This window comes from Enhydra lutris, unplaced genomic scaffold, assembly GCF_002288905.1.
Source record: "Enhydra lutris kenyoni isolate GAN:26980312 unplaced genomic scaffold, ASM228890v2 scaffoldscaffold7, whole genome shotgun sequence".
Classification (NCBI taxonomy): domain Eukaryota; kingdom Metazoa; phylum Chordata; class Mammalia; order Carnivora; family Mustelidae; genus Enhydra; species Enhydra lutris.
The window spans coordinates 23,653,022-23,679,320 of NW_019154091.1; the positions used below are offsets into that span (position 1 = coordinate 23,653,022).

At 36.4% G+C, this 26,299-nt stretch overlaps 1 protein-coding gene across 2 annotated transcripts in view; it reads right to left on the reverse strand.

The window, feature by feature from the left end:
* LOC111142108 (neuron navigator 3) overlaps positions 1 to 26,299 on the reverse strand; it is a 387,056-nt gene that overhangs the window by 40,090 nt on the left and 320,667 nt on the right. For both annotated transcript variants that reach the window (XM_022495074.1, XM_022495073.1), the window contains exons 21-24: positions 25,775 to 25,798; positions 23,226 to 23,303; positions 14,396 to 14,479; positions 4,787 to 4,898 (exon numbers count right to left, since the gene is read on the reverse strand). In XM_022495074.1, the coding sequence (XP_022350782.1) occupies positions 4,787 to 4,898; positions 14,396 to 14,479; positions 23,226 to 23,303; positions 25,775 to 25,798 (298 nt within the window). The remainder of the gene's footprint in view (positions 1 to 4,786; positions 4,899 to 14,395; positions 14,480 to 23,225; positions 23,304 to 25,774; positions 25,799 to 26,299) is intronic.

Sequence of the window (26,299 nt, forward strand, 5' to 3'; positions counted from 1 at the left end):
CTTTCAGTTATGAAGGCATTTACCAATAAAGATTAGCAAAGGAATGATTTCAATGATATCATGGAATGAAAGGGATGCATTTTACTCATCTCTAACAATTCCTTTCTAGTGCTTTTAAGTATTTGATTCAGTACATGTGGCATCATAGAGCTTTGTAGAGAATGGTTGGCCCAATGGATATCGACAATATGAGTGAATGGAGAAGCTTATTTTACAAGTCTGTATTTCAGTTACATTATCCATTCATTTCCTCTTCTTACCCTCCATACCAGCACTGCCCCGGTTCAAGCTATCACTATCACTTACTTACCTGATTGACAGCAAGAATGGCTGTCCAAATTTCTCACCTTCAAACCCTTCAATAGATGGTAACTAGAGAATTCTCTTTAAAAGGAAAACATCATCACTCCCATACTTTAAGACTCTTCAACAGATTCCCATTTTAATAAGAAAGAAAGCATTTCAACTCTTAAACAGGGCCTAAAAGTCCCTCAGTAGTCTGGTCAGTAATTCTCTCTCTAACCTGGTTCTTTGTGTTGTAACTTTGCTCACTGTACCAGTCCCATAAAGGCACTAGTCCATTTTCTATCTCAAGGCTCTTCTGGAATAGTCCTCTCTCAATACTTACCAAATGAGTTGATCGTTATTCCTTGGAGATCCCTTTAAATGTTGCTATCTGGGGAAGGCCTTTTCTGACTATGAACCTCTAGGAGGGTCCCTGGTACCCTTGTTTTCCATGGACACCTAGGCCTGTTGCTTTTATAACACAACTATTTTGGCATACATATTCAGCTATGCCAACGATCACAATTGTTTATTTCCTGCTCTCCCACAAGACTAAAAGCTTAATGGATACAAAGATTATATCTGTTTTGTTTACCATTGTATACCCGGGATGCTGAACAAACCACGGCAAGTGGTAGGCAATCAACAATCATTTGTAAGTAATATTATTATTATTCATTGAATGTAACTATGTTTGCCTAACATTCCTAAAAATGTATTCACTGTTGATAGCAATTTACTACGTTTTGTTGAACTGTATTTGGCATATCACAAGGAAAAATTTTATTCTATGTTTGTACACAGAGGTAGTGACTTAAAAAACAATAGTATATTTTGAAAAATAAAAGTAAAATTTTCCATTACTTTACTTTTCATATATAGTTATATAGATGTATTTCTATATAGTTAAAGTTATACAGAGATATATTCACATCTCTGTGGCAGTTGACTGTGAGCCCTTGAGTCCTGAAGACTTTTTTTGAAATCTTTATATTTTGAGATCTAATAGAGTGGATAGTATATACTAGGTGTTCAAGGAACATTTGTGCATGAATAAATAAATTTATTGTATTATAGACTACTATTATTTATCATGCCTGGTAATAAACATGATGCACAAATAGAAAATAGAAAGTTACATTCATTATGTGAATTTGTCATAGTTTGGCCTGTCTGTGTTGCCCCACTCCAAATATATACTGTAAGGTTGTACGTTACAAATTTGTCTAAGATAAATATATAAAATTCTCAAAAACCAAATCTCAATATGATTTCAGACTGTAAGTTTATAGCTTGTACAATCACCTTAATAACCAATGGAAAACAACAAAATTAGTCCAAGAGACTTTATTTTCTCCATGTTATGTCAATGGTCAATATAGTAAAAATCAGTTTATGTTCACTGAATTTAATATGAAGTTTTAATATCACATAAACTAATCTAAATATCCTATATACATTTATAATTCCTGTTTTTGTGCATTTTAAATCTTATAAAAATGTTTTTAAATCTTTCTTGACCAATTTGAATATTAACTGTTATCATCTTGCTTATTGTATGTGTCTCTCCCACATAGAGCAGAGGAGATCCTTTTTTTCAGTTCCAGTAGGTATACAAGGGTACCTGTTGGCTACAATAAAAGGAATCTTTCCAGAAAGTTTTACTTCAGTGACTTGTACTGCGTTAAAGAAAGATTAAGCCTTTTAAAATCCCTTCTGGACCTATTTACGACATGAAGATTTAGAACATAAGCTGCTTTATTATAGCTCTAAGATAAGCTTTAAATATGCAGTAATTTTCCATGTGGCATATAAATCAACTCCCCCACATGGAAAGTTGCTAAATTCTTAACAGAAGTAGCCCCTAGAGAACTAGTTTTACCTTCAATTTAAGTATATCTCACTTTATATAATTTTTCCCTAAAATTTAAATTCAAGTATTTAAAAAATTATGTTTTTAAAATCAAAATTCATATAAGCCCCTTTTGTGTGATAAGGCATCATCATAGCCACTTGGACTGAAAAAACAAACCATCCAACTGTTGATCAGAAATTAACTTAAATAAATTAAGGCACCAATTAAGACACAATTAACTTAAATAAATTAAGGCACCAATGTATATGACAAATTTGGATAGAAGGACAGCATTTCCAGAAAGATATCACAAGGGGACCTTATCCAGCTTAAGGGTCAAGGAGGCATATTTAGGCCAACTCTTATAAGGTTTCAAAAAGTTTTTATGTTGAAAATTTTAAGGAGATATAACCAGAACACAAAAAGAACTTTTAGAGAATTAGAAGTAGTTCAGGGTAGCTGAAATATACAACATGACAAAAAGCAGAGAATAAGGTCTAAAGCAGTGTCTAGCTAGTAAGTGGCAGCCAATAAATATATTTGCTGAATGAACAAAGCTGGTGAAGAAAGATTATGTCATGTTAAGAAGTTTGCATTTCATTCTAAGGGCAATGGGACATCTGTATATATATATATGTTGTTGACAACTGCTTTGGTTTCAGAATGATATAAAGTGGTGCAGGATGAAAGGCAGGAAGGATTTAGGAGTTTGTGGTCATAGTTCAGGGGAGAGATGAGAGATGGTGATAGGAGGATGAGAGAAAAGGGAACAGATCCGAGAGATATTTAACAGGTGGAATCAATAGAACTTAGTGATTTAATGAATGAAGAGAAGAGGATTTATGAATGACATCTAGATTTATGGCTATATAGAAGGATGGAGGTACTGTTTACTGAGGCAAGGAACACTGAAGGCAAAGCAGGCTAAGAGGGAAGATGACAAGTTCAAACTAGAAGATGTTGAATTTAGTGTGACAAACAGACATCCAAAGATAACCAAAGACAGCTCTCTCTGGGGCAGCTAGATTTATAGATCTGTAACTCAAAAGATGAGCCAGGCCTGGAGAGATATATTTGACAGTTATCAACACATAAATGATAATTGTAGCTAGAGGATTAGATGAGTTTGTACAGACTTTTAGAGGGGATGAAGAGACTCACAGTATACCAAATCTTAAAGGAAGTCAGTTGAGGACTGGGTTTTTAAGAAATACCAACATTTAACAAATGGACACAAAGGAGTGAACCTGCAAAAGAAACTTTGAAAGAGATTTCAAAGAATCCGGAGAAAAACTAAGAGTGTGAAGAAATGAATGTGTCGGGTAGGATAGAAGGACATCAATATGCTATTTACACATCAAATACGATAAGAATTTTAAAATGTTGTACTGGATTTTGTGTCCTGTAAGTCATTATGGATCCTGGAGAGAACAGTTTTGGTTTGATGGTAGGAGAAGCCATATTCCAGAGGTCTGAAGTGTGACTGACTGTTGGAGACATTAAAATATTCCATAAATGGGGTGCCTGGGTGGCTCAGTGGGTTAAGCCTCTGCCTTCAGCTCAGGTCATGATCTCAGGGTCCTGGGATAGAGCCCCGCATCGGGCTTCCTGCTCAGCGGGGAGCCTGTTTTCTCTGCCTGCTTGTGATCTCTGTCTGATGGATAGATAAATAAAATCTTTAAAAAAAAAAAAAAATTCCATAAAATGGTCCCAGGATTCACCTGGAAATGGGAAAGTACATGATAGGCCATTCAGGGTTTAGAAAAGCTTTTTTTTTTTTTTTGGTATGCTGGTGAAGAGTTGAGCATACTTAATGCTGTTGATGAGTTAGGACATGAATAAGTAGAACCTATGCAAAGAAAAAAATGACACGACATGAATACAAAGCATTTCTTCAGTGGGAAACTAAGGAAGGTATGGTGGTAAATAAGATTATTTTATTACTATTTTTAATATTTTATTTATTCATTTGAAAGAGAGAGACAGAGAAAGCACACAAGCAGGGGGGAGAGGCAGAGGGAGAGGGTGAAGCAGACTCCCCGCTGAGCCAGCCAAGAGCCTGATGCAGAGCTCGATCCCAGGATCTGGAGATCGTGACCTGAGCCAGCGGCAGACACTTAACCATCTGAACCACCCAGGCGCCCCTATTATTGTTGAGAACTGATGAAGCATAGTAATAATGAAAAGCAGACTTTCGGTCATTTTTCTTACTGTTTTTAACATTTCTGTAAGATATGTACGTGTCTATTGCCTCCATCCATTATGATATTTTCCTTATACCTATTACTTGATATTTCACCATATTGATTATTTTATTTTTGTTTACAGATCTAGATTTTCAGACTCCTTACAGGGTGTGTTTTGCTTGAAGTCAGATATAAATGCATTAAGCAACCTCCCCAACCCCACTTTCACCAAATCAAATGGAGAAAATTGTGTGTATAGAGGCAAATTCCTTAAGGTTAACTACAAAATTATTGATAAGGAAATCTATTATTCTTAATTTCTGGCATTCTGACTGCATTAAGGCCTACTTATTCATTATAAAAGGCAGTGCCACTGAGTAAAAGCAGCTTCATTCCAATAAATAAAATGAAATGGGTATTTATTATATTGAATGAAAAATGGCAGTATTTCTAAATATACCTTTGGGAGGGTGGTCTGGACCATTCAGTGCTCCCTGGATAGCAGCCTGGGCAGCGGAGTTCTGGGCCTTCAGCATTTCAATGGTTTCTCTTAGTTCTATAAGTTCAGACTCCTGTGAAACAAACAGAATTTAGAAGTTTTAATGACTAGAGAGAAAAGTAAAATGTCCTTGTTCATAATTCACCATCCCACGGGTTTCATTTTATGTAGTACTAATGTCTGGGGAGATTTGGATGCCTGACTGACCTTGTCCAGTCATATCTAACAACTTCTTATTTATCTAAATGTAAAGGAGAATTTTAGAAAAATGTCTCGGTTATTCTCGTATAAATGTGATCTGAATAGTCTTTATTCCTTTCAAAGGGTAGCACCTAAAGCTGACCAGTGCAACATAAAGCAAGACATCACGCTGCACATTTGATACCACACTTATTAATACCACTGTGATCAGATCACAAAGTAGTGAGCAGAATTGCACAGGTGCCTCACATGGCATTTACTGTCAGCCGGAAACCCTGAATTCTTGTTGAATGAATGACTTCAGATTTTGTCTCCTTTATATTGCCCTTGGGGAACTGATTCTTTATATTCAAGTATAAAAGCAGGAACTCATCCCTACCTTGCCTTAACTACACGTCATCTTATTAAATTCTGTTGGGCAAATCAAGGTCATCTTAGATTCTGATTCTTTTCATCCAGTAATATTCCCAGTATGGAGACCCAATGTTACCAAGCCAAAGCAACACAGGAATTTTTTTTTAAAGTGAATAGAAATACATGCAATCTACAGCCCTTAAATGATACTAATTTATAAAAGAAAAAAAAAGGTAGCCTACACATCAAATTGTTATGAAACATCTCTTTTCTTATTGAACCCAGGGTAACTTTAAGATGTGTCCCAATGAACATAGACATGATTTTTCAGTTATCTAAGTGAATTATCAGAAATGACTACAAGAAAGAATGAAGAAGATAGGATATGTGCCTCTCCAAAAAAGGAAGTAGAATATTGTTTCAGCTTGGGCAGTATTTCCCTGAGGAGCTCAAAAACAAGGGGCAGTGGTGGCAATTCTAAAAATTAGAATTGTTGTCAGCCTCTTAGAAGGAGAATCCCTAAGGAATGTAAATTGTCATTCATCATTTTCTGTAGCATCTTTGGCAGAAATTCAAAGAATCAGGCTCAGTTTCTTCACTCCATAGTAAATAGCTTATTCCTACTCTCCATCTCCCAGAATATATTAAAAAGGTAAGATCACGACAATTGCTTTTGGAGGAAACATCTTCAGATGTAAGAACACCCAGAGACTAGTCTAACCCTAGACACTTGAAAAAAAAAAAACTAAAAAACTAAAAAACCCAAAAAACATAAAATAGGCAATACTAAGTGAAACGATAGCCAAGTTTGGAATAGATACCTAGTATGTCCTGTAACTATTTTCACTGGATATCTGACATATATCTAATAGAGGACAGATAATTAAAATAATAATAAACCCTCTTACAGACTTCTAATAGTTTATAAGTCAAAGAATCTCATAATGAGCGATCGGTAGCAACCTCCCGGATTCACAGCTGGATCTTCAAATATTTGACTGTAATTTAATTTGCATATATTCATCAAAAAGGAAAAATAACATGTTTGTAGAAAATTTCCACTGTCATAATACAAAATTCAGACCCAATTCATCATAATTTCTTACTCTCTCCAAGTTCTCTCTATAATTTTGTCCCTTGCTCAATCAGTAATAGATAAGTTTTCCAAAATTTAATGTATTTTCCATTTAAAATAAATCTCCCAATAGTAAAATATTTACAGAAATTCATTCTACCTTTACCAGAAAACTTCACAAAAGGAGTTCTATAGTGCATACTTAATGAATCACATAATTTAAATAGTAATTTTACAACATATAGACTAGAATACACATTAAATTTTAACGAAAATCAGATTTTCATCCTTGAATTTAAAATCAAGAATGCTTGTACTATGGATTAAAAAAACCTGCTGAAAAATGTGGCCTTAGGTTGAAGGAAGAAAAATGGAATGAGATCTCATGCAAAGGTCTAAAAAATACAGCTTAATTTTATGAGTAAGCTGACTTATTTCAATGTCTAAACTTTAATCTTTTCTAGAGAAATCTCTCCTCAAAACTGTTTTTTTTTTAAAGATTTATTTATTTATTTGACAGGCAGAGATCACAAGTAGGCAGAGAGGCAGGCAGAGAGAGAGGAGGAAGCAGGCTCCCTGCTGAGCAGAGAGCCCGATGCGGGGCTCGATCCCAGGACCCCGGGAGCATGACCTGAGCCGAAGGCAGAGGCTTTAACCCACTGAGCCACCCAGGCTCCCCTAAAACTGTTTTTAAAAAGATTAGAAGTGGAATGCTCAGGGAATATTGCTTTTTCAGAAAACTGCATTTAATATGAGATAGAAGAATGATCACTTTTAAAATTAAGTATCCTTTTTTTTTAAGATTTTATTTATTTATTTGACAGAGATCACAAGTAGGCAGAGGGGCAGGCAGAGAGAGAGAGGAGGAAGCAGGCTCCCTGTTGAGCAGAGAGCCCGATGCAGGGGCTCGATCCCAGGACCCTGAGATCATGACCTGAGCCAAAGGCAGCGGCTTAACCCACTGAGCCACCCAGGCACCCCCTAAAATTAAGTATCTTCTTTAAAAAGATTATCTATTTATTTGAGAGAGAGCGGACACAAGTGGCAGGGGGAGGGGCAGAGGAAGAGGGAGAAGCAGACTCCCGGCTAAACAGGGACTCCGATGTGGGGCTCGATCCCCAGACCCTGGGGTTCATGACCCGTGTCAAAGGCAGAACCTCAATTAACTGAGCCACCCAGGTGCCCCTAAAATTAAGGATGGCAACAAAGTCAGGTTTCCCATTCTCTCTTCCAGTAGTAAGTATATAAAGATTAATAAAAGCACTTTAAAATGAAAACTTGGCTGAGACATAGAAATTGTTTTATAATAGTTTGTTTCTAGTCTTCTTTTCTTTCTTCTTCATAATTACAGTTGGTGGTTCACATTTATTTTTAAGCTATATATCTTTTTAAAAAAATATTTATTTATTTATTTTAGAGAGAGAACTCAAGCAGGATGGGTAGAGGGAGAGGAAGAAAGAATCCCAAGCAGGCTGTGAGCTGAGCACAGGGCCCCAGGTGGGGCTAGATATCACAACCCTAAGATCACTATCTTGAGATCACGACCTGAGCTAAGACCAAGAGTCAGGTCCACAACTGATTGTGCCACCCAGGGTATCCCTTAAGTTATATTTTTCTAAGATGACTATAATGCTTAGAAATTACAATGCTGCTTCCAAGTACAATTATGAAATCCTCTTTTTTTGAGGGGGGGCCCTGGTGTGGAGTAGATCAGAAATATAGTAAGAAGCAAGTTCTAGAAATAGCCAAATATAAAATCATTTGACACTCTGAAATATTTTCATTTAGTCTCTTTATTTTGAAGGGAACCAAATAAAAGATACTTCAGTTTTGAGACTCTCTATTCAACTTTCAGAAGAAAAACCTGGAAAATGTATATGCCATCAAGATATGGGTTTAATGCCTCTTCTAATTCAGTAGTTTCCAGTTTCCGCTCTCTTCATTATATACTAAAGAGAAGACAGGACTTAGGATGATTCTGTACAGGATCTTGGGAATAGATGATCAGATTATACTTTGTTCGTATTTTTCCACTTTTCAAAAGTGGGAACTAAACTGAAACTTCATTCACCTATAATAAGCTCTTCAAGATAACAATGCCCCAGACATCTGCTTTTTCCAAGACAGTTTCTCGTGTAAAACAAGCTGGATGGAGCCAGTATCTTTTCTAACTGCTTTGTACATGTCTCTGAGGCTAACTGAGTTATCAAGGTCAGACTTAGAATGCTTCAAAATGAGGTGATCAAATACTTTGTTATAATGCTAGCCCTAACCTAGTGTCTCTTCCATCCTAATTTCGTAACTGCATCTGACCTCCTTCCAAATTTCTTCTGGACACAGGCCTTGCTGAAAATCCTACAAACTTGGCTCAACCAATTTGACCTTCTAGGCAAGACTTAAAAATTTGCACTAAACCTGCTTTTGCTTCCTTAAACTGACACTCAGTTAATCTTACACTATCTAGCTGTAGCTTCTTTGAACATGTCCTACTCTCCATGCCTATGTGTGTGCCTTGAAAGCTTGTAAATTTTTCTACTGAAAGAACCCAACCAGCCCTGACTCTAACAAAATGCTCTAAGTTCCCCGAATTCCAGTAGTGCAAGTAACCTGTTTCCATGAATAACATGGATTCAAGTTATCCTATGCTCTAAAAGGCTAATGAACATATTTTCTGACTCTAGTGATACATATTTTTTAAAGATTTTATTATTTATCTGACAGAGAGAGATCACAGTATGCAGAGAGTGAGGGGGAAGCAGGCTCCATGCTGAGCAGAGAGTCCATTGCAGGGCTCGATCCCAGGACCCTGAGATCATGACCTGAGCCAAAGGCAGAGGCTTTAACCCACTGAGCTACCCAAGTGCCCCTCTAGTGATACATTTTTAAAAACACTTCTATATGACAAATATTTTAACCTGAAATGGGAAGAGTTAATATAAAGACCCAATTCAATGAAATTTTTAGCTAGTTCCACATTATCTATTTTCAGATAATTGGCTTTGCATTTTCTCATTTTTAATGCTTAAGTGTCTATTTATCTAGTCACCAAAAAAGTAGCTTCACAGAAGTAAGAATGAGCAAACCCCAGACTTTACAGTTGGCATGAGGATCAATATCTGAGCTCTACCACTTCTACAAAAAGATATCCCTCTGCTGTCTCTGACATTCCTGTGAATTAATGATTTTGAGAGAGAGAGAGAGAGAGAGAGAGAGAGAGGCAGAGAGAGCATCTTAAGCAGGCTTCACGCCCAGCAGGGAGCTGGATGTGGGTCTCAGTATCACAACTCTGTCAGACATTTAATCAACTAAGCCACCCACGTGCCCCTGTGTTCTGACATTCTAAAAAGACTAACCAAGTACACCTCAATATATGTTCTAATGGCCTCTGGCACAACTGCTACAGGGAAATAATTTGAAAGTCTTCAAATTATCAGTGAGTATAGCCTTAGTAAGTTTGCTGGAATTTAGCAGTAGTTCTGAAAAAAATTCATTCATAAAAATACAGATTTGTAAAATTCTTGCCATTTTGATGACTTGCATTATAGCCTTTGTCATCTGGTATTCTATAAGAAAATAAAGTGCTGAACAAAAATTTGAATGGCATTTTTTTTTCAGTTCTGACAAGGATGGTACAAAGGTCGTACCACTCTAGACGCAGAGAAAAAAGTTATTTTTATCACTTATAATAGATATCTCAGGCCATTAAATCTTCATTCTCTCAAAGAGTCTTGATGGAGAAGTGCTAATAAAGGGACAAGGACCATAAATCCAGGCAAAATTCTTTTTTTTTTTTTTAAGATTTTATTTATTTATTTGACAGAGATCACAAGTAGGCAGAGAGGCAGGCAGAGAGAGAGAGGGGAAGCAGGCTCCCTGCTGAGCAGAGAGCCCGATGTGAGGCTCGATCCCAGGACCCTGAGCTCATGACCTGAGCCAAAGGTAGAGGCTTAACCCACTGAGCCACCCAGGCGCCCCTCCAGGCAAAATTCTTGATCAGACTATGTCAGTGTTGCCATCTGTTGAACCTTAGGTTAGGTATAGGGCAATACTTAGAGACAATTTCTCTCTCCAGCCAACAAGCATTCATGACAAGTATCTCAATTTTCCCTACTTATAAACTTACTATTATGTAGCACGTAGCCTTCCAGTGGCTACTGAGGATGCTGTTAAACTGTCGGAAAATGCTGATGAACTGATCTTCATTAACTAACTTTTATCATGTTAGTTTAGAGTCAAAAGCCTTGGAATGGCTCCTTGTTTTCAAGGACCAGATTCCCTAGACATCTTTCTAGCCTTAGTTTCACGTTTTCCCTCTCCACGTCCCTTAATGTCTCCCTTAATATCCCTCCTTGCTGCTCATGCTCACTGTGCCCCTTCTTCTACGACACGTAGTCCTCCGTTTTCCTGGAATTATTCTTTTTCATCCTCCTAGAGCCCAAAGGGCCCCCTCTGTGTCGCATCTACTCCCATCTTCCACCCGTGCCATCTTCTACCCCTACCCCTACTTCCATCCGTGCCATCTTCACTTCTGGAACCAAAGTCAAGATGCGGTGGTCCCCTGTGAGCCCTCTCAGGACACTATTATTATATTTCCAATGGCACCCCAAATTTTCTGCCTCCTGAGCGATTCATACATGTCTTTTCTTTCTCACCAGGCTATAAATGTATAAAAGCAGTGCTCTGGTAAGAGAACCAGGATTCCAGATACGGCACCTGGGAACAAGGAAAGATTTTAAGACACTATTCAAGGAAGTGGACTTGGTTTATAAAATCAAGCTAAAATTTTCATACAGCTTTCAGGCTATTAATGCCATATGATTGTTGAAAATCATACTTTGAAGCCAGAAGAAGTCCAGACACTTGGATTTGAGTCCCAGCTTCATTTACATTTAAGTATGTAGCCAAGACCATGTAACCATCTTGGCTTTTGTTGCTTCATGTGTTAGCATCCCACCTTGCCTCCCAACATCCTCACTCTCAACATTCTCAGTGGTGCTTATCCTCACCTGAAATCCTGTATTTTTAATCCTAATCTGTCACCTATTAGAAAATAAACTCTATTTTATATTTTAACCAGTTATAAACTAGGATGTAAACAGCATGTGTGTGTATGTGTATATAAATAAAATGCATACATATATTATATGTAGTATATGTTACCTACATATATATATTTCACTGCTGAATTCTCACTAGCTAGAGCCATCTCTCATACACAGTAGAAATTCAACATAGCTTTGGTGAATGATTAAATGGACAAATGAGCCTTGGAACTCGAAGAACAGAGTTTCAAAACCTCTGCTCTATATGCACTAATCTTTTTCCCAGGATTGTTGGATCACCAGAGAGCAATATACCCTTTTATCTCAGCTCCCTGAAGAAATGACTTTACTGAAATATGATTAAATGTTATGCCCTCAGCTTTTAGAGAAATGTCTATTTGAACAGCGGTTTTGCCTTTTGTTATTCCATGACCCCAATTTAAGAAACTTTACAATAAATTTGTCCTTGAATTCAGTGCCAAAAAGTTTGTCTCTTTGATCTAAATTATGCTCTTCTGGTCAGAAAATGAGAACAGACAGGCCAAGCAATCTCCCTTTGTGCCTTAGCCTCCTTGACATTCAACTCCTTTCAGTGCTTTGTGGTACCGATTACATAGGCTCAGGCATCTTGTTATATACATTCCTCTGCTTGTTTGCACTAGATTCTGTTATGGAATTGTGCCATTTCATATTGCAATTAATTTTATGATTCCCAAAACCACCTTGGAAGTACGCAAGTTATAAATCTCAGATTAGTAAAATAAACCAATTACTAATGTTGTTGTGTGTGTACGGCTTGCTATGAGACATGCAATCACTTTATTTTCAGTTAAAAAATGGCAAGGCAATTTCAGACACCATGATATCTTCTGAGAAAATTTTATAGCTTCGGCAATGTTCCTTTATGGTTAATGTGCACACAGTTATAAAATTCCGCATATTATGCAGATACATTTTAAAAACACTCAGGCATTATTCAGAGGCATTACAAATTAACAAATGCGTCATAGTTTTTCAATATCTATAAGAAGTTTAACTTATAAATACAAAAGAATCAAAGGAAATATGGGATGGTAAAAAATGTTAATTTTGATTTCTTGAAGACACTGAGACTTGAATACTAACCATGATTTTTAGCAAGACACCGGCAAATGGCCAATGATGAATTTGGTTTAACCTACATTTTTTTAAGGGAAAAAAGGAGGGAAATGTAAAGAAAGGTAACTTTTTTTTTGGACTATCCACCGTGTGTGGCCTTAGATAGTATCTTGCTTATTCCTCAGAGTGATTCTGCAAGGTAGTTATTATAAACCTGACTTCTAAAATGATGACCGTGAGGGTCAGCAAAAGAAGATTCTACAGCTCTTAAGAGGGTCCCCGAGATTCATACTCAAGCTTTCTTGGGCTCCAACATTCATATTCTTCCCCACTTGGCTGCTCTAAATGACCTCGTCATCCTGTTTGCTGAGCTCTTAGGTTACATAGTGAAGTGGTAAACTGGGCGGCTTCTCTCCCCTTCAAAAAAAGATGAAGATAAAATTCCTATGTTCAAGAGGCATTTGTCACCTTCCCTTACAGAACAGGTTTGACAGGGATGCACAGTATTCTCTTCCATGGGCAGGGGAAAATCTCTGAAACAGGAGAATGAAGATAAGGGCAAATAAAACAGAGTTTGCTAATTACACCAGGCTAGTACAGGAATATTTGGTTTTCTCCTGAGTTTAATTGGTCTGTTAGGTGTTTTTTGTTTTTTGGTTTTTTTTTTTTAACTTAAAAAATGGTAAACTGATGAAATGGTAACATATACTAGTTCTCTAAAGCTAATGACATACTTTGCAGAACTGAAGACAAAACTGAAGCCATTTCTCAGGACAGAAATAGGTACTGATTCTGAAAATATCCAAAGCTTTCTTGATTTTGGATCTCTTTGGAAATTAGATGAAAACTATGGACGTTTGCTCACATTATGCCCATATGCAGTTTTTAGAAATGTTTCCATATAGTTTTAGACACTTCATCCGTCTCTTACACTGATCCAAGGTCTCAGGTCAGGGTTACCAAAATAATGGCTGACAGGTAAGTTACTGGTCCTCCCATGGAAAGTGTCCATATTCTTTCCTGGCAACATGAGCCTTTTTGATATGTTTGCCTCATGAACTAAATTCTCTGTTTCTTTCTTTTTAGAATTCCTTCCCCCTTCCATAAAACTCTTTGGGTTTATTTAAAGATTTTTGATACGAGTTAACTTTACTTTTCAAAGACAGCAATCCCAGATGCAAACTAATCCCCATTACTCCAAAAGGACACAAATTTTCATCTAGCATTCTGTATTTCTAAACTTCAGCTCAGGATCAGTGTTTCAGCCTCTTGTCCCACAGCTGCTGTAACGTGAGCCCCTTCCTTTACAGAGTCCTCACCTCTCCTCCAGACTTTCTCCACAGCTATCTCTGCTTATAGCCATCATCTGTATCTGGGCTTGCAGACCACGTGTTTGTGAAAATTCTTATCGGAGTGCAATTCTTGCCAACTGTATAACAAGTTGTTCCTAGAATATTCTAACTCTTCTCCTATACAACTGTTTCTCTTCCTAAACATTGGTATTCTTTTAATAGGTCCAACCGGGAGTAAAATAATAGACTGCCTGGGAAGAACTTTGTGTGTGTGTGCCCGTGTGTGTGTGTATGTGATGTGTGTGCTCTGCTATGGGTTAAACTGAATCATATGTCTTTAAAAATTAAAATCTGAAAAGAAAAAGTATTATCTTGTCATTTTCCAGTTTAGTGTGTAATGTATCCTCTGCCACATCATGTTTAAGGAGCTGCCCCTCATGCATTGTTTAAACATTCTCTGCAACTTGCTGTCTTATATCAAGCCCCCCGTGGCATTTCTTGGACATACCTTCTGTTCTGCTGTCATGGTCAGACTCTGCAGTCGGCCAGTCATATTCCCTAAACTCTTCTCAAAAGCTGCTACGAGGTGAGCCTGGGAACAAAAATGGAAGGAACACGTTTTGAATGTCAGAACCTTATGTGGATGGATGACAACTCTTGATTTTATAAAATGCTTAATTTCAGGTATTCTAACTCTTTAAATACTATGACCATCATGGTTAGCTTTCAATGACGACTCTCCTTCAATGTAAATCTTTGTTTATGTCATTTCTAAACTTCAGTTTAAATTCAGCGCTTCCATCTCTTGACATTTAATGTGAGTTCAACTTCTGAAAAAGGATGGTATTTTGCAAATAACAACACCTTCTGACTTGCATATCACAGAGGATTTGACACCCAAAATACTGAATAAAGTTCGGAGTTGCCAAGTTTTTAGACTTAAAGCTCAAGAGGAGGCCACTGCCACAGTCAATGGACAAATGTTTCTCATTTTTATACGTGTATGATGACCTTTGGAGATATTGTTAGCTCCTTCGTTGTAATGATCCTCTCCTTCAAGTGTCAGACATCTGCTGACAGCTAACACACGATCTTTCCTCTTTTTGTGTGTACAAAGAATGGAATCAGAAAGAGTTGTCTTCACTTTCCAAACTCCTTTCAATAATAGGGCTTTTATTTCTACTTTATTCCCTTCAACTAAGGAAGTGCGGGGAGGCCAGCTAGAGATGATATTCAGTCATATTTTATTTAAGTTTTCATGGCTTTTGGGTTTTATTTTAAATCTCAGGGAATTATACATATTGAGGTATAAGACACTAACTCTTATGATTAAGAAGTATTTGACAATCTTACAGCTCTTGAATAGGCCAGTCTCTGTTGGCACGCCATTATCCAACAGCTTCACCCACAGAATATTAAGCATGGAGAGATGCTTCAATCTCTCACTGTTGCTGGAGGAGAGCTACAGGTGCCTTTAAAAAAATATTTTAGTTATATATTTTAATTAACATATAATGTATTATTTGCTTCAGGGTACATGCCTGTGAATCATTAGTCTTACACAATTCACAGCATTCACCATAGCACATACCCTCCCCAATGTCCATCACCCAGCCACCCTCTCCCTACCCCTCCCAGCCCCCAGCAACCCTCAGTTTGTTTCCTGAGATTGAAAGTCTCTTATGGTTTGTCTCCCTCCCCAGTCTCATCCTGTCTTATCTTAGACTGATCAAATTTTATTATTCCCTTACAAAGATACAATGATAGAATATTTTACACCTTACATCTGTAAAAAACTATACGTGTCAAGGGTGGGGAAATTTGGCAATCCTTGGCAAAAGATTAATTTTTTAAGAGAAGGGAGTAAAAGGACTTATTAAAATACGTCACCTTGTTACTCTAGTAGAGCTGAAAAGCTGAGGTAGCTATTATCAGACAGATGCTAGGAGTCCCAAGAATTAGGGCACTAGAAATTTATTCCATTAGTTGTAACAGCTAGAAGTTTATTCCACTACTGATAACAGCAAGAAGTTTATTCCATTATTGGTAACAGCTAGAATGTACAAGTCTCTTTCATTAGTATTACATATAAAGGCATCTTTGTTCCTAGCTCTGAGCTTATCTTGTGCTCCCTTTCTTTTCCTGACACAACAATATAAAGATCATTTGTGAAGAATACTTCAATTAATCTTCAGTCCACCAGCACAAATCTTTATTCTTTTTCCACTCTCTCTTGCCTCTATCTCCCCAACCCCCGCCCCACCAACTGTCTCTCTCTCTCTCTCTCTCTCTCTCAATCTCATACATACACACACATGCACATAACCTTGAGAATTATATTCCAAGGCTAGTTAGCAGACTTATTAGGATAAATAACACTCTTAAAAAAAAAAAAAAGAACAGTATCTCGTAGTTGAAAATGTTTCCAACAACAAGGAATATCCTTACATCAGACTTAGGACTATATCAGAGATTAACATAAGGTTACGTTCCATTTTCTCTCATACATAAACTTTTTTATTGTAAAAAACTTTTAAGTGAACAAAACCATATTAAACCATATTAACCATATTAAAAGTGAACCAAATGAAAACGCACAGCTCACTGGTCTCTCAAGCAGTGAACATTCATACAGTCACCAGCCACGTCAAGAAGATTGTAGAAGTGTTCCCTTACCTTTCCTCTATGTTCCCCTCTCCCTGCCCCAAAGATAACCACTATTCTTATAACACTTATGATAATTATTTTCTTACTTCTCTTTATAGTTACACAACAAAGCTTGCATCTCTAAACACTATCTTTTAGCTTTTCTATTTTTAAAACTATCAGAGTGGAATCATGTGCCACAATTTTTTTGTGACTATTTTCCTTTTCTTAACATTGTGTTTCTGAGATTCAAACATGTGGTATGTCACAGGAGTTAGATTTTTGCTGGAATACATTGCTTTATGATTTATAATATATTTGTCCACGATTGACCATTTGTGCTGATTCCCATTGAGGTTATTAACAATAATCCTGCTGTGACTATACAATGGGATACTAAATCCTAAAATAAAATCTCTCACTTTCTTTTAGAATAGAGGAAATTCTGGCTGGAAACCACTGTTAATATGTACTAAAAGAAACGCAAGATTCTACTCAATATTGCAATTTTAATTCTCCCAAACAACTGTACAGCTTAATTATCAGATATATAAACTTGAATGTAAAAACTCGGAAGGAAATTTTACTTTTACCTTCTATGCATATTTTCTCAGTTAAACAGGAGTTAAAATACGACAAAGAAAATAGGAATGTGAATATGCTGAATAAATATACTGCCTGTATTTCATAGCTATTAGTTAATACAAAACGTTCACTATGACAATGTCAGTTTTTAATTTTTGGAACATTGCTGTTCATTAATTACTCGTACGAAAACGTGTAAGTGGTTACCAAAGAACATTTTAAGTCACATTATTCTCCATGAAAAATATGTTGTGAGTATGTTAGTGAAATACTGCTTTAAATTTATGTGGCCTTGGCTTAGGTTATCAGATTAACTTTGTTACTTTGAAGGTAATACAGGTTAAATTTCTCACCAGTTGGATTAATGGAAAGGGAGTCCAAGAGACCAATAACAGATACCATTCCTACCAGTGATGATCTTTGTCACCTCAGTGGAAGGAAAATGGAAAGTAAAACCAATTGAGTATAGAACAATAGATCTTACCTGAAAAACTTAATAAAATGATGACTTTTTTAAAATTGTGGATTCTTTTTTTTTTTTTTAAAGATTTTATTTATTTGACAGAGAGAGATCACAAGTAGGCAGATTGGCAGGCAGAGAGAGAGGAGGAAGCAGGCTCCCCGCTGAGCAGAGAGCCCGATATGGGGCTCCATCCCAGGACCCTGGGACCCTGGGACCATGACCTGAGCCAAAGGCAGAGGCCTTAACCCACCGAGCCACCCAGGTGTCCCAAAATTGTGGATTCTTAGGGGGGCTATTGATCACGGTTTACTTGCTTCATTTTTTTCATTACCAGCTGCATAATTTTCAAGCCAGAGTAAAATCGTATCACTATGATACAATCCCTGACTTGTGTTAGGTGAAGTTTGTCAAGGGAATAAAATAGACACGGATGAATATTAGTTAAGGGAAGGTATTTCTAGTATATACTGTCTTTAGTTTTAGAATCCCATAATATAATCTGAATCTATACATAAAGGGAATTATTGTGCTGCTAAACAGTAAGATGGAAAATTACAAAAAGTGCCTGCATTGTACTCACTCACCCAGAATTTAGTGACGGTCCATCAACCAAAAAAGATACACATAGATTTATATGGAGATGTATATAAATGTGACTTCACATTTGAAAATCAATAGATGAACTGAAAATGATTCTGAAATTATCATAAATAACGTTTCGCATTTCTTTTACACATCATAAAAGCGTTCCTTCAGTGTTTGTCATTGTTAATACGTGCAAAATTGTTTTCTGTAAAAGGAGATGCAGAAAAGCAAGAGTAACTGCCGGAATACACAAAAATATTAAATAGAGCAAAAAAATAGGACACAATCCTAAACAAAATAATACCCGAGAGATTTTTGGCTAAAAGACATATGTGCTGAAAGGAAAAAAAAAAAAAAGTACCCTTTGTTTTGTGACATATTCATTCAGTGATATCTTTGAAAAATGGAAATAATAACGTCTTAGTACCCATTTCTAAATATGTAAGAGCTGAGGTTCATCAACAAAACATATTAGAACATAAACTAATGGTCCCCATCGGACTTGGCTGAAGGGAGGTGCCGGTGAGAGGCCAGAGGGCCCCTGGCTGACTGCATGATATGACCATATGTTCACAGATGCTTGCTGGGGCGCTCCTCTTTTCTTCCTGTTCATAGGTGGGGTACTGATTCAGGGAAGGTTGGACAGCAGTGTCTGCCAACATACCCTCTCTCCTTTCTAAAAACATCCTAGTAGAAAGGGCTTTACAGAGAGTCCTCCAGGGGCTTTCTGAAGCTCTAATCAGAGAACTTCAAAAGTGGATGGGAAGATTCAGTGCACATTCTATTGAATGAAGGTTTACTTTACCAGTCAAATGAGGAGTGAGTTGGTTGGACCCCTTTCTAATTTACCACTGCTCCTTTTTTTTTTTTTTTTTTAAGATCTATTTATTTATTAGAGAGAGAGAAAAAGCAGGGGGAGAGGGAAAGAGAGTCTCAAGCAGAATCCACTCTGAGCACAGAGCCCAACATGGGGCTTGATCTCACAACCCTGAGATCATGACCTGAGCAAAAACCAAGAGTCAGATGCTTAACCGACTGCCCTACCCAGGCGCACCCGCTGCTGCTCCTTTTAACAAAGTGGGGAAGAAGCATTTTAGTAGAGAAGCAAATGTAAAAATTGAAACATGGATTATTGTGTGGACTCTTTATAAAAAGATTATTGCCTGGACCAAACACAGATCAACTAAGAGATCAATTAAAAAAACAAACAAACCCCAAATTAAGGAAAATCATTTTAGTCCTGATAGAGTGATTAAATATTGAGTAAAAAATGAATATCTAGATACTTAAATAATCATTAAATTTCAAAAAGTAACAATTAATAAAAATCTTGTCTCAGGGCGCCTGGGTGGCTCAGTCAGTTGGGCGTCTGCCTTTGACTCAGGTCATGATCCCAAGGTTCCGGGACGAAGCCTGGCGTAGGGCTCCCTGCTCAGCAGGTAATCTGCTTCTCCCTCTGCCTACCACTTCCCTTGCTTGTGCTTGCTCGCTCGCTCTCTCAAATAATAAATAAAATCTTTAAAAAATCATGGCTTTTGCTACTTCACTTCTCTACAATCATGCTCATTGTAGTGATCTTATTTAACCAGAAACTAAAAGGTTTACTCTTTTACTCTTTTAGTCTAAATAAAGCTTTTGTCTAAATAAAGGTTTTACTCTTTTAGTCTAAATAAACTAAAAAAATACAAGGTTTATCTCTACTTCCAAATACGATTACAAGGTTACAAATAACTTTTGGCTTATATTAAAGAGTTCTGTACAGATAATTTCATTCGGTCTTACGATTAATTTAATTTCTGTACATGTATAATATATGCATATATTACACACCAACAGATATTAGCAAATATCTGAATTTGTTACTTTGAACATCTGAACATATTCTCTGAATGAAATTTAAATGCAGTATTTTTTAGAACTGTTTTTTAGAAAAAATAAAATATTAACAAAAAAATTCCTTGATGATTCATATGCTCTGAGATCTGAAGCGACATTGTAAACCAAACGGTAAAGAAAGTAAGTTCATAATGATTTACAGTGAATAGGTAATTTACGAGTAATTCGAATTTCTAAATGTATGAAGATTATATGTGTAAAAATACAAATTGACATCGACATACAAGACCACCGAGTAGTAAACCATGATAGAAATTTATCATGGTTTGTTTTATCCAATGACATATGAAGGGATATTTTGGTTGTTAGTGATTTTTAAAAAAATAAAGTTGCTATATATATAGTTTTTTCTGTGGCTCTAAGGTGATTTCAGAATATTTATAAAATGTATTATGAAGTGAAAAAAAAAGGCATGCAAAATAGGATATAATTTAGGCTCCCATCTGTGTGCAAAAAGCACTACTAAGGGTAACATAGATGTGGCGAGGGGAAGCTGGAGACATTTGGGCATTTTCTCTAAGACCAGCACTTTTTAAACAAAATTGTCTATTTGACACTACTTCCTCTAATTCTGTATTCATTCCTTTTTCCATTATTGTTCCTTGAGGAGACATTGTAGATGCTTTTTTCCTAATAGCCCCCTTTCTCCATGATGTTATAATACCATAGATATGTGGGATACCTGTTTATGTACTCTATGTGTAATTGCTTTATGGATAAAAGGTATAAGATTTTTCACCAAAAAAAAAAAACAAAACAAACAAACAAAAAAAAAAACAATTTTCACCCTCTGGTGGTCATACCAATGCTCTGCTGAGAATATCTGAGGTAAGGTCATGCAAACACATCAGTGAAAATCAGTGTGGTCTGTATGACTGGAGCAGAAGTGGTAGGTAGGCAAAGACTGACACCTTTAAAATATTTTTGTTCCCTTTCCAAACAATGGCACAGAGTCAAATTTCAGGACTGCTCCCTTATGTTAAAATTTGGTTGCTCCTGTGTGTGTGTGTGTGTGTGTGTGTGTGTGTACAAGTGCACGTACATGCAAGCCTTTGCAAGTGTGTACTGCGTATCTGTATTCATGGCTATAAAAACAGATCAATGTTGAAAGGAAATACAAGAAACTAACAACCGAACATTACATGGTCATAAAAAAGGATGAGATTGAGCCTTTTGAGACAACATAAATGGACCTTGAGTTATTATGCTAAGTGAAACACAAATGAGAGAAAAGAGAAAACCAAATGGCGTATGGTTCCACTTATAAATGAAATCTGAAAAAAAAAAAAAAAAAGAACAAGCAAAAAGCAGAGCCAGAACTATAAATACAGAGAATGAACTGATGGGGGCCAGAGGGAAAGCAGGTAGACAAATAGGTGAAGGGGAGAGGGAGACACAGGCCTCAGTTCATGGAATGAGCAAATCATGGGAACAGAAAACAGAGCATAAGGAGTACAGTTAATGATATTGTAATAGTGATGTAATGGAAAAGATGGTCACCAATTCTTGCAGTGAACGTAGCATAATGCACAAATTTGTCAAATCACTAAGCTGCACACCTGAAAACAATGTCACATCATGTGTCAACAATTACCCCCACCCCAACCCAACAACTATATTTAGGAAGGGTATCTGAGGGAAAAACAAATATATATTTTTTATTATATACTTGCATGTAATGCTTTTTAAATGGCAACAGTTTAAAAAATACTGTAAAAGCCCCAATTCCATAATGTAGAGAGGATGTTTATTATGCTAATAGCTGCATATATAAATTCATGGGAGAGACATTTACACAATAAAGTAAAATCCTGATGAATCATTAAAGACATCCGCAAATATCTTGGTTATCCAAGGCATAGGGCCTGTCACTGAGCCTTCCTCATTGCAGATAAACCCAACCCAGTGTGTTTTTGGCATTTACACTGTCATATGTCCTCTTGGTAAAGATTCAGGAGCCCAGACAGAGTATTTTATGCTATTATTCATCCAGCCTATAGTATAAAATTTATAGCTGCTTCTGAAATATTTAAGACTTATTCTTAGATGTGAACTATAGCTTAAATAATTCCATTCTCTTCCAGTATTGCCCCAAAATTCTCTAAAACTATGAGTTTTAACAATCCCCCGACAACATCTATAAAAATAAATACACACAATCCCAAATGAATCTGATTCTCCCAAGGTTGAGAAGATAAAACCCCTTCAAACACACTGCTAAAATGAATCTACGGTGAGTGAAATGACTTACTTACATGCTGTGGAAGTTATATTACACAATACTTTTTATCCTTAAAATCCCTCTTAATCAAGTTCTACCCTGTGGGACTACACCTGCTCTCTCTTGCTATGTCCTGCTTTGTCCAGGACGTAGAAAAACCTCAATGGAGAGTAGGGATTGGTGAGGCAGATGAGGGTCCCAAAGCTACACCATCCAACTGAGCAGCTTAATGTTGAATGGATGTGGCAGGACATATGGCAAAACAGCAGGAGCTTCCTTACTCCTCACTGCTGCTTCCGACACTATGCTGCTTAGGACCAGGCACAATGCTACACGTTCCCCTGTACTATTCTGCATCTGTTCTCAGGACTCCCTGGCACACTGAAAGATATCCAATAAATGTTAATATTATTGATGGTCTTTGTTGGCATCCTTTTTGCCATTCTCAATGGGTCAAACTGTTGTGAGAAGGCTGCCAAAATTTTTAAGAGAGCTATCTCTCATTTACAGTATTGCTCGGATACCCAAATTTGGACCTAATTTTGGGCGGGGGGTGGGATTTAATTGGATGCTTAACTAATTGCCCAGTAAATTGCACTGAAGAAGTCAGGGCACATAGAATTTTTTATCTTCCAAAGTTAATAGCTATCAACCCCCAACCGTGTGGTGGCTTGAAAAAAAAAAAATCTAAGGAGAGTAATAAAAATAAAACATAAGAAAAGAGATAACCCTTGAAACTGTTACTAATATTTCCAACTTTAGAAGAAATAAAAATTAACTATGTCAATTAGGGTTTACATTTCATTACTCAGTGTGCAGGAAAGTTCACCTTTATATGAGTGACTGAAGACTGTTTTGGGACATTTAAAGTTTGCAAAATTATCCCATTTACTACATACAAATCTGTTTTAATATATCAAAAAAGAATAAAAAGTGACTTACATTTGCTGAAAGTTGAGATGTGAGGGTAGCAACCTTTTCTTGTGATGCAACCAATTCTCGCCGCAGTTTGTGGATTTGCTGAGTGTAATTTAAAAAGATCAGTTCAATAAGCTAGATTTTTCCTTAAAACTAAGAATTCAATCCAAGAAAGCAAATACCATATTTCGCTCATGCAACCTCTTAATTAGTGTATCAGTACTAATTCCTGAAAAGCCAAAGAAATGTGAACACTAGCTATATATATATAGTAACAGTCAAATGCCACGGGTCAGGAGAGGTAAGTGACTATGTTCAAGGTTAGGACTCAAATGTGCAAATTAAAGGATGCTTCCTTGCTCCATGGTTCTACTTGCCTGGCTCTAGAATCACTTGACTTTCTCTGTTGATTCTTCTAGCTCTGGGAATTAGTGATAATAAAACTCAGGCAGTAAAATATTTTCTTTTTAAAAACTAAATATACACGTACACATTTCTTCTAGGTCTTCTTTTAGCAAAAAGTACTGAATATTCTAGCATGGTGTTTAGCATGGAGTTTTAGCAAAAAAAAAAAAATTCAGTTTTTTGGATGCATGCTTATTTTAATTTTTCTGTAGTTTGGCAACTTCTCAGAAGCTGTAGACTATCCTGGAGTCCCTGAAAGTTGGCTTATTTCCAGATATATTGAGTCCGTATTTGAAAATAATTTTATTAGGTAGAGTTTCAATGACTAACACTCAGAGAAGCCTTCCCAAATCTTTATTATAATTCCTGTTATTCATTGAGTTACTATTAATTCAGAGAAGAAATGCTTTATAGATTACCTATAGTTTAAAACTGAGGGGGAATTTAGTAATACTGTTCAAATAATTAGATAAGCCAACAAAATAAATATGCTAGTTGCCTTCCTTTTTAGCTAAGTTCACAGTAGAATAAAATTGAACCAAATAAAGGTAATATTTCATATCGAATTTAAATGGTTAATATAAGCACTTTCTGCAAATAAATCTGCATGCCTCCTGTTGCTGAGACATGTAAACACAGATTAGTAAGGGTAAAACATCAACTACTGTCTGAGGCTAAATCTATAAGTAGACTTCTGGTCTCAAAGGTTCTTAGTTACTTAGATGCCAAACATTGCACTCTAATTCTTCTCATTTCTGCAAAAAGAAGTCTCTGTTGCCATGGGTGGACTTTTGGGATACTGTCTCAGTTTGAAAGAGCATTCCTGACATAGTTCATTAACTGTCTTTTTTTTCTTCCCCCCTCTTTTGTGGAAAAGAAATGGTAGTCAACATTGAGGAACTCAAAGAAAGTTGTGGACTTTAAGCTGGAAGCAGAGACTGTGGACACTTGCATAATTTCACCAAATGTGAATTCATTTTGTTCCTGGTTTTTTTTAAAAGGAGGTACACTAGCCCCAAATAGGACTTGACTTGCATTTGAATGATGACCACAGATAGTCCCAGAAAACAGACCATCTATTTTATCTTAAACCAATACAAAGCCAAAGAGCCTTTCTCAAATTAATAGTATCTATTATAAGATCCTTTACAATGTAATCTAGGCAACCTTTTAATAATATAAATTATTTTTAAAAAACCATGACCCATTAAGGGGAGGAATGATACAAGGCAAGGTCAGAGAAGTACTAATCAGGCAAATAGGCAACATTTGAATACCTCAGTAACCATATTATAATCAAATTAGAAGTGTCCTGTCCATGTAAATAAAATAATCTAGGGTTTTTTTCCCTAAACATATTCACTTTTTTGTATAGCAATTATAAAGATCAAATTGCTATAATCAATACTATTTTGATATTTTTAACACAGCACAAATTTTACATAAAGCAAAGTAAGGCAAGGAGTTCCTTTGCAAAGGCTACTGCCAAGACACTGATTTTCTCTGTGGTCTAATTGCCTCAGTGTAAGCCAATCAAATAGTCATTACCACACCTTGAATAAAGGCCTAATTAAAGTCCTGCTCTCCTTGGGTAGGACAATTATTTCGCAAAGGGAAATAAAAAGAATATTCTCTCCGAATCTGATTCGTACATGATTGCGACAAAGTATTTGTGAAATGTGTGTGATTAGTTCCATATACCACACTAGACATAAAGTGGCTATTAGAGAAGCAAAGTTCTGGCATGAAACAGATGGGCTGGGATGCTGGTAGCTTCTATTGTGGAGGTCTGGTGCCCAAGATTCAACAGTTTCATTAATCCTATGCAGTTCATCTCGTAGGCGCTGGGGAAAGGGGACTACAATAAATGTGCAAGACCACACATTCATTCATTCAGCAGACTCAATGAGTGCTTAGTACTACAGGCAATTTGTTAGTTGTTGATCTCAAACTCCATTCTAGAATGTGAGAGGAGGGCTTGCTTTTAAAACTTCCTTTCATTTTCTTTATGAGGAAATACCAAAGACCATTTGACAACTAGAGCATTGCTTCCATCAGCAGCACGGGACAGCTATGCTACTGTATCATAGAGCCCTCCAGTGGTGGAAACATTCATTTCATCACAAATGTAAACAAAGCGTCAAATACAAGCATGCTACAAACTTTACCTCTGAATGAGCTTTCTCTTCAGCCTGTAAAAGACAAAAGGTAAAAAATTATCTATAAACAACTAATGTCATTTTGTCCCACAAGTATAAATGAATCATTCCATTGTATAATTAAGATACTATGATCCAACATAAGACTAGTAAAATACATACAATAGTAAAATACATGTTATTTTATATTATTATCAATGACTGATACTTATACTGTATTTATACATTATAATTATGATGGTATTATTATATTATCATTATGATAGGAACCTTTAGGATTGCAAATTAATGCTTCCTTATATATAAATGATATATTGAAAATGTAGGTCATTTGATTCATGGATATATAACATGCCTTAAAAGCAAAGTTGGAATTAAAGATGATGTTACTCTAAGATTCAGACTATAAGAAACAAAAAACAAAAGTAGTTATAAAACTATACTCTAGGGGCGCCTGGGTGGCTCAGTGGGTTAAAGCCTCTGCCTTCGGCTCAGGTCATGATCCCAGGGTCCTGGGATCGAGCCCCGCATCGG